The following is a 12,688-nucleotide window of genomic DNA, read 5'->3' as shown; positions in this document are numbered from 1 at the left end:
GTTGAGTTTTCCAAATTTGCTGGCATATTTGGAAAACTCAACAGTGGCCGCAGGATTGGAAAAGGTCAGTTTACATTCCCATCCCAAAGAATGTTCAAACTACCGCACCATTGCACTCATTTCACATTGCACTCATAGCAAAGTTATGCTCAAAATCCTACAAGCTAGGCTCCAGCAGTATGTGGACCGAGAACTACCAGAAATACGGGCAGGATTTCGAAGAGGGAGAGGAACTAGAGATCAAATTGCCAACATACGCTGGATCATGGAGAAAGCTAGGGAGATCCAGAAAAACATCTGCTTCATTGACTATGCTAAAGCATTTGATTGTGTGGATCACAACAAATTGTGGCAGGTTCTTAAAGAGATGGGAGTACCAGACCATCTTATTTGTCTCTTGAGAAACCTATATGCGGGTCAAGAAGCAACAGTGATGACTGGACACGGAACCACTGATTGGTTCAAAATTGGGAAAGGAGTTCGGCAAGGCTGTATACTGTTGCCCTGTCTATTTAACTTACATGCAGAGCACATCATGAGAAAGGCAGGGCTAGATGAAACACCAGTTGGAATTAAGATTGCTGAGAGAAATAACAACCTCAGATATCCAGATGATACCACTCTCAGGGCAGAAAGTGAAGAGGAACTAAAGAGCCCCTTGATGCGGGTGAAGGAGGAGAGTGCAAAAGTTGGCTTGAAACTCAACATTAAGAAAACTAAGATAATAGCATCCGGTCCTCTCACTTCCTGGCAAATAGATGGGGAAGAAATGGAGGTAGTGACAGATTGTATTTTCCTGGGCTCCAAGATCACCGCAGACGGGGACTGCAGCCAAGAAATTAAATGATGCTTGCTTCTTGGAAGGAAAGCTATGGCAAATCTAGACAGCATACTAAAAAGCAGAGACATCACCCTGCCAACAAAAGTGTGTTTAGTCAAGGCTATGGTTTTCCCAGTTGCAATGTATGGCTGTGAAAGCTGGACCATAAGGAAGGCTGAGCGCAAAAGGATTGAAGCCTTTGAATTGTGGTGCTGGACGAGACTCCTGTGAGTCCCTTGGACTGCAAGGCGATCAAACTGGTCAGTCCTAGAGGAGATCAACCCTGATTGCTCTTTAGAAGGCCACATACTGAAGATGAAACTCAAATACTTTGGCCCCTAATGAGAAGGAAGGACTTTCTGGGGAAGAGCCTAATGCTGGGAACAATAGATGGCAAAATAAGAAGGGGACAGCAGAGAATGAGGTGGCTAGATGGAGTCACTGAAGCAGTTGGTGTGAGCTTAGGTGGACTCCGGGGGATGGCGGAGGACAGGAAGGCCTGGAGGAATGTTGTCCATGGGGTCACGAATGGGTCGGGCACAACTTTGAGACTAACAACAAGAACAACAACAACAACAAGTTCCTTTGCATTTACTCTTCTCTATAAATCATTTCCATTTATTGCCTCTTTGTTTTTTCCGTTTGGCATGTTTCACCTTTTCTAAGCTGAAAAATTATTCACTTTTTTCCTGCTTGGATTTTAACTCCATCTTTGTAGTTAATAGTTTATGGGCTTCTGAATAGCTTTGGGTCACCTCCAGTTACATGCTCTTTCTTACAGGGGCAATCATAAAAACCTCATTTTCCAGAGAAGGGCTTGCAGGTGCAGTCTTAGTTCATCACAGTTATTTGTTGTGCACTCCAGATCATTAGCAGAATTTGAATTTTACCAAAACAGAACTTGGAGCTTACCTACATCTCCTTGAACAATATCAAATCTGCTCATACCATCCACCACTAAATGTGGGCTGTTGAGGAGGTCCTTAAAAAGAAAGCAGAGAACAAGCTCAGTTGCCATCACTTCACAACAGTCAAGGATTTAAAAATGGGACGGGATGTAGTCTAGGTTGCAGCCTAAAATGCCAGTGCTGTGCCAGGTCCTGCTCCAGCTTCTGTGAAATTCTCCCCTCCTACAAAAGGGGAGTCTTTTGCAGAAGCTTCCCAGAAGAGCCATTACGAGGCCTTGTGATCTCACCAGCATTCAAGTAACTGTTGAGTTAAGCTGAAAGTCTCTGTGTAAAAGCTCCAAGAGAACATGGGCTGATTTTAGAATCAGAAAGGAGATCTCTTCTGCACTCCCTACACTTACAAGCTAAGCAGAAGCCCAGCCCCTCCTCCCAATGAGAAATAGTGCCAAAATATTGTTGAACTTCTCCCACTGCTTTTGTTGGAGTATTAATCCCCTTCCAATAATGGCCATAAAAGAAAGCTACTTAGCACAGCGTTATATAGCAGCTTCAGTACAAACATGCTGCTCATTCGCTCCAGAATCACACAAAAAATCCAAATCATTTTGATGCCCTCCACATATATAAAGCAAGCACAAGATTCAACCACTGTGGTGGGTCCCAATTGGTCAGGCAGTTCTCTTGCACAAGCACCATTTAAATGTACTGAAAGCACAGCAACTCTTTTTGTTCTTCATTTCAGTACTCTTGACTTTTCAGTGGTCATGAGAAAACAAGGTTTTCCTGACCTGCTTTTAGAGTGGGAGATACCAGAGGGAGAATTGCAAGTAGCCAGCATTTAAAAATCCTTTTCTTCTCCTTGAACTGGCCATGATAAAAAAAATACTATGGTCAGATTTGAAAATGACTCCAGTTGGTTATTGTGAGAACCATAGTATGTCACTTTAAGAATTGGTGCCCAAGTTCAATTAGTGTCCTATTCCCTCCTCAATGCTTTCTCCTTTTGTGTTATATGTTTCAGATTGCAAGCCTGCAGTCAGGGACAGTCTTAGATCTATTGATCTTATGTGAGCAACTTTGAGAGCCTTTTCAAGAGAAAACTGGCGTACTGCATGAATGAATCTGAATGAGAACATAATGGCTTGGATCCTGAATTTACTGCCTCTGGTAACAACTTCCCTGTGCAGAGCTGTGTTCAGGGTGTACCTACATTTCCTGCTGGAGGACAAGGAAAGGAAGAATCTTTTTCTAATTCACCTTTTCCCTGCAATCCTCCAAAATCCACTCCAGACAGTTGTGGAATCCTCCAGAAGAGTGGACAGGGAATGTGGGGGAGAAGGAGTCAGTACAAATTGATTATTCCTCCTTCTGCCAGCGGGCTCTTCCACTGGATCAAGTTTTCCGTTCTTCCACTCTCCATTATAATGTATGGTGGAGAGTTAATACAAATACAGATTAATGCACAGATTTATCTTCTGGAAAAAGACATCAGTACATCAGCTACAGACTGAGGCAAAGATCACCAATTGCTCGTGTGAGGAGATACATCAGTTAAGTTTTGATATATTATCAATAATTTACATTTAGAAAGGGAAATGCAACCTCATTTGTGGTCTTGCAGCACATCAGCACATCTGGCTATTGTTGCAACATGGGGAGTGTCTCTCACATTGGAGATGAAAAAATACTGTTGTTACTTGATATTACTGGATGCAGCCAGAAAGAGGAAGGCACAGAATAAGAAGGGAGAATTAATGGGTGCGATAAACATTAAAGTATCTTTCCATATTTCCTCCCTGAACAAATCCCCGGAGGCAACAGTTGCTTTGTGATCAGCAAAACTGAACGAGCGCTTTCTAACAGCATAGCTCACTTAGCTGGAGCTTGCTGTTCAGTAGGGATGTATAGGATTGGATACATCCTACGTATATAACACATGGATACGTGTCTGAGTAGACGTGCATAAGATTGCACAGTGTGATTAAATTCTATCACATGATGGTTAAACTGACTGAATATTTTCTATTCCCTTTGTTTGGTCTGTTAGGATTAGGTACTTCTGTTCCTTTCTTGATTGCAGCTTCTGAACTGCTGCCTTTATTTAATTAATTAATTTCTGAGCTTGTTGTGATTACTGCTCTATGTATTGTTAGGCAGTGGTCTGATAGATAGATAAATAGAGATAGATAGACAGACAGATAGAAACTTTATTATGGTAAAAGACCAGCTTCATTGTGGCCCTACAGGGATGGACCCCCAAATCTTTCATTTGGAACCCAGAGTCTTTGGGAGGCCCTCTGCCACGCTCCCCTGATGTCCATGGGCACTTTCTGAAATACTAGTACGGGGTGCTGATCATCTCTGTTGCATCTGACCCTCCTGAATCCATTGACTTTATCCACATGTGCTTCACCTCCTGCTGCCTCCCACCTCACTCTTCTACCTTACACCCCCCCCCCACAAATCAAACACCCTCCTCTCTCCTAATTAAACTTTCCCTTTTTTATGATAGGGAAAATAGGGTCCTTCAAAGACACACAGAGACTCTGAAGCACAGGGACATTAGCAAATGGAAATTTCTGGTCTTTTCTTTGGCCCTTTGTTGACCTGTGGGTCTGAGCCTGGAAGCTGTTAACTTACGCATTTTGTTTGTTCGTTTCACCTATATGCCTAAAGGCTCTCTGGGCAGCTTACAATAAAACATCAAATCAATTACATAACAGCAACCAAAACCATATAAAACTAGTAAAACAGTACAAAACAATGTGGGATACAACATCAGAAACAAAATGGCAGTGCAAAGAGAAAAGTCCAATCAAAACGACAAGCAGCAGAAATATTAAAATGGTGTTAAAAACCAAGTTAGCTACTAAACACCTGTTTGAACAAAAAGGTCTTTACCTGGTGCCTAAAAGAGATCAACGATGGTGCCGTGTTCTCGAAGTAAGGTGCCACCACAGAAGAGGCCCCTCTCCTTGCTCTTCTCCCTCCCACTTCTTTGGGAGGTGAAATGACTTCTGCCAACTAACTCAGTGAATGGGCAGGGACATATGGGGAAAGACATCCCTCAGATATCCTGGCCCCAAGTTGTTTAGGGCTTTGTACATTAAAGTCAGCACTCTGACTTGGGTGCAGACTGCAACAGGCAATCAGTGTAGCTGATGAAAGACTGGGATAGTATATTCTCGAGGGCCAGTCCTTGTTAGCAGCCACACTGCCCTGTTCTGAATGAGTTGGATTGTCTGGACCATTTTTAAAGGAAGCGCATTGCAGTAATGCAGATGAGAGGCTACCAGCATGCAGATAACTGGTGAAGCGCCACTCATCCAAGTACGAACACAGCTGCAAAATCAGCCAAAGCTGATAAAGGAGCTCCTGGCAACCAAGCACACCTGAGCTACTCCTCCAAGCTACAAACCTTGTCCTTTAGGGTGAATGCAACCCCATGCAGGACAGGTTGAACATTTCTTAGCTGGAGGGATGCTCTTCCCACCAACAACACCTTGTCTGGTTTGTGCTTCCCTTTATTGTCCCTCATCCAGTCCATTACTGAGCGCAGGCGCTGACCTAGAATATTGATTGCCTTACCTGGATTAGAGGAAAAAGAGAGGTAGAGCTGAGTGTCATCAGCAAACTGATGGCACTTCAACCTAGACCTCTGGGTGACCTCACCCAGAAGTCTCATGGAGATGCTGAAAAGCACAGGGAATGCAATTAGACTGGGGACTTTCTATTGTTATAAGCTGCCCTGAGTTCTTTTCCTAAATAGAAGGAGTGTGTATCTTTAAAATGGATGCATGTGAGAGATGCAAACTTAATCCACAAATGTTGAAGTCACCTTCAGTCATTTTTCTTGTGCCCATTGATTTTGCCTTCTCATCAATGGCTTTGACTAATAACTGCTTGTCAACAACTCCAGCAGTCTTCCAGATCAGGATATGTTCTGACTGTGTTCAAAGGCTCATTTGAGGCTGGTATAGCTGTCAGAGAGGTGTATACTCCAGGGAAAGACAGCAATGTGGGTGTTTGTTAGCTTTGGGCCACCACTTTTACTTGTTTCTACCAACATGCAATCCCATTTTGAAAAATGATGATGGAACTAAGGATCAGAATGTTTTGGATGCTCTTCCAAAGTCTGACATTACATCAGAAAATTTATCACCCCGTATGTCTTAACATCTCTGTTTATCAGAATCAAAAGAGACTGCTGGAAAATTCCAGCTAAGCCCACTAACTCAGGCAGGAAATTCGAGAGCATCTATGGCAAAAGTCATTCTTCACTTTCTTTTTAAAGCAAAGCAAAGCCAAGAAGAGGAGGGAGGGGTAGAGAAGGAAGTGCTTCTCCTGAAAAAAACATTCACAGACCACTTGACTATATCTAAAAAGACATCTCAGTGCAGTTTTGGAGAAGAAATTTAAAATGCAAAATGTTTTAAAACTCTCAATTAAAACATTTTAAATCAGAAAACTAATGATTTTTGAGCAGGCATGAGTGTGTGTGTGAATCTCTATGAGAGAGAGAGAGAGAGAGAGAGAGAGAGAGAGAGAGAGAGAGAGAGAGAGAGAGAGAGAGAGAGAGATTGATTTTGAATGCAACTACATGTGAATAACAGGTGTGACGGGCTCATTAGGGACTGCATGCCAGCCTTAGGGTAGACTCAGCTGCCACATATGCTCTGATGTGCTCTCTGAACTAGGAATGTGTGAATTACCAAATCCAGAGCTTATCAAAATTATTCATATTCCATCTCAAAGCTCATGTCAACTCAGTACTGTGTCAGATTACAAGCTTTGGGTTTGTTTGTTTGCTTGCTTGCTTTTGCATGAAAATCTGTGCTTATTTTCCCAAATCTATGCATCAGTGGTGTGCATCTTGGAAATGAACACATTTCTTACACTGATTAAAGTCTTTGTGCACATTTTATCAAATTTCATGCACATTTTTCAAATCTACATATGGCATCAAAATTGTGTGTGTTTGCCTTACAGATTGCATTACAAGCTCAGTAATCTATGGACTTTGACCACAGATTGCATCCAAGTTTTCATTTGATTCAGACGTTGCAAACTGAGTAAAAACGGATACAAATGAACTGAAAAGCATTTCTCATCCATCCAAATCTGGAGCCCATTTGGCACTCAAGCTGAGAAGTGTTGCCACTTCTGCTATACAGTATAACAGTATAAGTGATGCCATCGTGGCTGTGGAGGACAGGGGCTATAGTCGAGCACATCTGGAGGTCCCCAGGGTGGAAAGGCTGCAGTACAGCAATCAAGTACCCCTGAGCAGTAATCACTGTAGGATCTCATGCATAACCTCCACAAACCCCAGGATACCGCGTGGGCATGCAATTTCCTATGCATGAGCAGAAGCAGAATCCGTATGCACTGACCTGAAATCTTTTAGGTTACCTTTGGAACTTTGCAGTAGCATCATAAATAGTGCATGCACTAGGGACAAAACTTCAGTTGCTTGTTCTTAGGCAAAATCCCACTGTGCTCTGTGTATGGGAAAGTAATTTCAGTTCGATTTTGACTAGACTCTAGGCAGTTTATACTTCCTAGATACCAGAACCAAATCCATGCAATCAGAAATTAAAGTTCATACATTTCTTAGCCTGGAATACAATTCAAAGGAAAAAGTATACATCTGAAAATAGTCCACATTTGAATGTATTAAATGTACACGTTAGAAAATGGTATATGAACACACTTCAGTCAATAGGGATGGGAGATGCACACATTCTAAAATGAGTGTGATTGATGCAATTCCTGTTGAATCAACATGAACTTTTCATGCATTCCCTTTCTTTCTCCAGTACAATTACTGTTTTGCTATTGTTGAAAGATGTGCTGTAAAATGATTTTAAAAGAATGTAAGAGTCATTTCCCAGAGTTTTTAAAATCAAGTTGGGGTCTTTTTAAAAGCTCAATAGAAGGCAACAGCCTATCTCTGGAAACTGTTCATGAAAATATGGATGAAGCTTCTTGCTCAAATTAAAAGCAAAGAATCTCAACTAGTGCAGTTTGTAGATGCACACATCCTCATTTTGACCCTTAGACTTCATGTCCCTATATTGTTATTTAGATGGATTACTTGGTCCAGCTGCTGCATCTGGGACCTCCATGCCACACAGTCCGGGCAGGACTAATAACTACTCTATGCTATTCTCTGTTGTTTAGTGTGATTTCTGAACACCAAAGGAAGCTGCTTTTCCTCGTATGTAGGTCACTGGGATTTTGAGCCCTGAGGTCCTACCTACTCAATATTCCTGAAATAAAACCCCAGTTGCTTGCTTTTATTCAATCAGCTTAATGAAATGGAAATGGCATTTCCTTCCTGCCACTGCATTGCCTGTTCAGCTGATTGATTCAGATACAGTTTTCAGCAGTAATTGATATACACAAAGAGAAGCCCCCTTCTTTATGATACCATCCACATCAGTTCAGCATCTCTAGTGTGAGACCTTTTAAAAGGGCATGACTCTTTACACTGAAGCTGATTTTCCTTTCCAGGGTGAAATCCTAAGAAAGATGGAGTTCGCCCCTGCATTGGATTGTCAGGAAATCCCTTGTGATTTTGTTAACCTTTCTGACAATGTGCGGCATAGCAAACTTGAGTCAACAGGTTACATGTCTTCGATTTCCCTGTTTATCTGGCTTAGTACAGCTCCTAATGGTTATTAGCAGACATCTGGACACAGTGGGATAAGTTATTCAGGACGGTATATCTCAGGAACCAGAGTCAGATTTGGAGAAGCTGTTAAGGGCACATTCCAGAAATAGGTGGAGTGAAGATATGGGCAATATGCCAAAAATACCAGCAATTTAAACTTAAAGCTGTAGGTAATGAAGGCTTTAGATGTGACTATCTGGGGAACCCAGGAGGACCAGACTCAGCCCCAGACCTCAGGATGTGCACCACTGGTTTATATGGAGGATGCTTTTGTGTAGGATCTGGTCACAGAGTGATAGAAGCCTAAAAGTCATATTCCTTCCTTCTTGCCTTCCAGAACCCTTCTAAAAAGCATCACAAAAAGTGTCACCCACTTTAAAAACTCTTTCCAGAAGAAATGGCAGGTGAGGAGCAGAGCTGTCAGCTTATCAAACAACACCTGTTCCTGTGCCCTTAACTACAGCTCAAGCTACAGAAACCACCTATTCACAGCATCAAGTTGAACATAACAATGGTAAGGACTGGTAAGACTGCAGATCCAGCTCCTATTTAAAAGTGGAAGAGCAGGAGCTCCCAAACAACTGGCAAGCCACTCCTGCTTCTAGCCCTACATGAGCAGCTCATTATTAGACCATTCATTACTAGAGGCCCCAGCAGAGCCCTGGTTGAAGCTAAAGGGGTGTAGACCTGATTGGAGCTACTGGGAGTGATGCCTTGAGCAATGCCTTGAGCTTTCAAAACAGAATGGGTTATCTAAGTAGAGGCAGTCCCTGAGTTATGAACCTCCTAGTAATGAACAACCCATACTTACAAACAAACTGCCAGAGAGCCTATTAATTAAAAAATACTGCAGGAAATTGTCATCAGATTATAGAGGGAGGAAGCTGAAGGGGAGAGAAGGAAGGTCTCCAAAGCATCACCATAGAGAGAAAGGAAATTAAAGGGTAGAGAGGGAGGCCTCCAAAGCATGCCTTCCTACCCCACCCATGTAGAGAGAAATATATCCAGCATTTCCTCACTGCAAAGGGGAGGCACTGGTGAGTTTGGGTGGCAGGGGTGGAGATGAGATATTTGTGGTTTTCCACTTTCACGGGGATCTGCACCCCTAACCCCCAGGAATTTGAAGGGCCAACTCTATGGGATCTGATTTACATGCAAATTCTACTTAAAGATGAACTCCTGTTTTCTCAGGAACGAAGCTCATCCATAACCCAGGGACTGCCTATATAACTAAGGACAATGCAGCCCATGATTTGCATCTAATTGTAAAGGGCATGTGTGCCTGGATCAAGGAGGGTGTCAAAACTGACAGTTTTGTGCTCCAGCCCGGTTCCCCCTCAGGAACTCTGATTATCAAATTGGCTTACTTTACAAGTCAAAACAAGTTGTTTCTAGCTGTCAGCACTGCCTGGCATCTGCAAATCAAGCCTGCTCTCTCTGCTTTATGCATTACCACCAGCTATAAAGATCCCAGACTCTGAATGTAATTGGCAATTCTCTTGTTGATGCATGAGATAAAATTGAAGCCCGCTTCACTCCTGAGCTGCTATATTGGATCTGGAACTGTGACAGTAGTTAAAAAAAAAGTTATCTGTCACTTAAATAACCAGATACTGCATGACTCAGAAGACTCGAAACAAGCAGAGACATTTTGGTTTGACATGCTTTTTTTTTTAACCATCACTTTGCTAAACCAACCTTTGGCTAGAAGCATTAAGCAGAATTGTTAAAAAAGGTATAGCTATAGGGAAAAACTGTTGTCATGGTGAAAGTAATTTCACCATATAGCAGGCTTGCCTATTGGAGCTTGCAGTTAAAATTAATTTCAAGAACTTTCTAATATGTAAAGATTTACATGCATAACCTTTTGAATGCAAATCAGGCCTTTGCCTTCTGTTGAGCTTTATAAAGATCCAACTTTATAAAAGTCTGGGAAATGACCCTTAAATTCTTTTAAACAGTTTTTTTTAAGTTTACAGTACATCTTTCCATGCGAGCAAAATAATATTTTCAGTAAACAAAATAGAAAGCAGTGAAAGAAGAATGGAATTTCATACTGATAGAACAGGAACTGTAGCCCAGCAACTCTAACCTTATGCATGTTTACTCAGAAGTAATCCCCCATGAATGAACTCTATGCAGTTCAACTGGTCCTAATCCTGTTTAAATGTGTATAGGATTTCATCCTTACGTGCCTAAGAATCATAGTCTAGACTTGAATTTATGATGTTCAACTTTCCTTTCAAAGCACCAGTATTTCTTTGTTTATTTAAAGGAAATATAATACTATGAAGGTACTTCAGCTACAATTTCTGGCCACAAGTCCATTCCATCCGTTGATAATAAAAAAAACTTCTTGAAGAAGTATGTTTGGCACCAAATACTGTGGAGTGGTGCTAAATTCGGAAAAATAAGCACTCATTCTGCCAGTCGCCACAGTCCTGAGGAGAGCCCAAGAATTAAGACCAGTGTTTGGCTCATGTCTCTCTATGGGTCTTTTGTGGGCCTTAATTACCCATTGAAAACTAGGTGTCTTCAATGCTTCCTACTGCAACAGGGATAGCTTACAGGGATAGGGACCTGTTCTCCCCTGCGGAGGAGGGCAGGACAAGCTCCAATGGAACAAAGCTCAGGGAACCAAGGTTCCATTTAGATGCCTGACAGTTAGGACCCCAAGGGTATGGAATAGGCTTCCGCAGGAGGTGGTTGAGGCCCCATCGGTGAGGGTGTTCAAGGATAGGCTAGAACATGGTGGGCATGTCATAAGCGAAGCTGGCTGGAGCTGGGGGTCAGACTAGATGGCCCGGGAGACCCCTTCTGACTCGCTCTGTTTCTATGTTACAAAGGTATATTGCCACCGGAAAATTCCTCTTCCTCCCATCTTCCAAGATACCCTGAGGGTTTCATCTAAGTGCAGACAGAACAGGAAGCCTGAAGGAGACGGCAGATTATGTCACGATTCCCGCTAATCAAACAGCCCAAGTTTTGACCCTGTGAGCACACCTCTGTTCTACACCACTGAACAAAGGTATCCCACAGGCCTGGGACTTTCCAGATAATAGATTTAATCATGTCCATGTTGTAGCAAAGTCAGGGCTTACAGGGTCAAAGCTGCAAGTTGTGCTGATAATCAGGAACCATGATGAGCTCAGATGCCATCCCTCATGCTCCCCAAGGCCTCAGGCCTCTCTCTTCCCTCTGCAGTCCTTACAGGAGCAAGGCAGGTTGATTTCTCCCAGCAACAATACAATATACCTATGAGATATGCTTGTGGTAATGCAAATTATTTCTGGATAGCTTGGACCTGAAACAGAAACTAAGACCCATTCATTTAACAAAAGACCTGGAAGCAGGAACTGCTTTATTGATATGGATCCACTCTGATGCTTGCATTGTTATACTCTCCTTGGGGGGCCACAGGGCTATGGGGAGTGCCATGAAAAGCACAGCACCACAAAAGTCAATTCAGTACTGCTGATAACATTCCCCTGCTGCTTTCGAACCACAAAAGGCCATTCCAGCCATGAAAAGCTCTTCTTGTGTTCTCCTAAAGGCTTGTGAGGTACCTGAAGGGCAGAGCTCAGAGGAGTCCTGCAAGCTGAGCAGGGAAGCTCATCCCCTCCCTATAATTAGCCATGCCCAAAGGCCATTACAAACTTGGGAACTACTCACAGTTGGCCTGAACCATTGTATTTGCAGCAGCTGGGCATCAGAGAGCAAACCAGGCCCAATGGAACTGTGATCTGCAGGGAATGTGTAATCTTCAAAAAGGAGGCCATGATTCAGGCAGTGGTCTCTCAGACGAACGAAGTCCTGGTTCTTAAATTTCTTAGGGGAAGCCAGACTTCCTTCTCCCCTTGGGTTTTGGACTCGCTGATACATGTCAGTCCTTGGATACATATCTTTTTCCTGTAAGAAAAAAAAATGGAAATGGTGAAGAGTATCAGACCCCTACCAGAAGGGTAGCTGCTTGCATTCTGAGAAAACAGAAACAGAGGAAATGTGTCCATAAGAAAGAACATACAGATGTTCATGTACAGTTGTGTATTTGCGCATAAGTCCTGTGAGGGACTTCAGGAGTGAGGAACTTGTGGTCTCCTCAAAGTTTCAACCTAGCGAGCATCCCAGGTGAGGGATGATGGGAGCTGTAAGCCAAAAAACCCGGAGCCTACAAGTCATCCACACCTGCACTAGAGAGAAAAACGGTGCAGCGTAGCACAGTGAGAAAGCCTGTGACCAGGCGACTGTCCTGCGTCAACGGGGCATTGCATTATTTGTGGTAGC

At 42.8% G+C, this 12,688-nt stretch overlaps 1 protein-coding gene across 1 annotated transcript in view; it reads right to left on the bottom strand.

Moving 5' to 3' along the window:
* CAPN13 (calpain 13) overlaps nt 1–12,286 on the bottom strand; it is a 90,143-nt gene extending 77,857 nt beyond the window's left edge. The window contains exons 1-2 of the mRNA XM_044450335.1: nt 12,077–12,286; nt 1,733–1,802 (exon numbers count right to left, since the gene is read on the bottom strand). Coding sequence (XP_044306270.1) covers nt 1,733–1,802; nt 12,077–12,286 — 280 coding nt within the window. The remainder of the gene's footprint in view (nt 1–1,732; nt 1,803–12,076) is intronic.
* Between the last annotated feature and the right edge of the window lie 402 nt (nt 12,287–12,688).

Source organism: Varanus komodoensis, unplaced genomic scaffold, assembly GCF_004798865.1.
Source record: "Varanus komodoensis strain SLA01 unplaced genomic scaffold, ASM479886v1 scaffold1, whole genome shotgun sequence".
Classification (NCBI taxonomy): Eukaryota; Metazoa; Chordata; class Lepidosauria; order Squamata; family Varanidae; genus Varanus; species Varanus komodoensis.
This window is presented reverse-complemented; position numbering and strand designations above follow the sequence as displayed.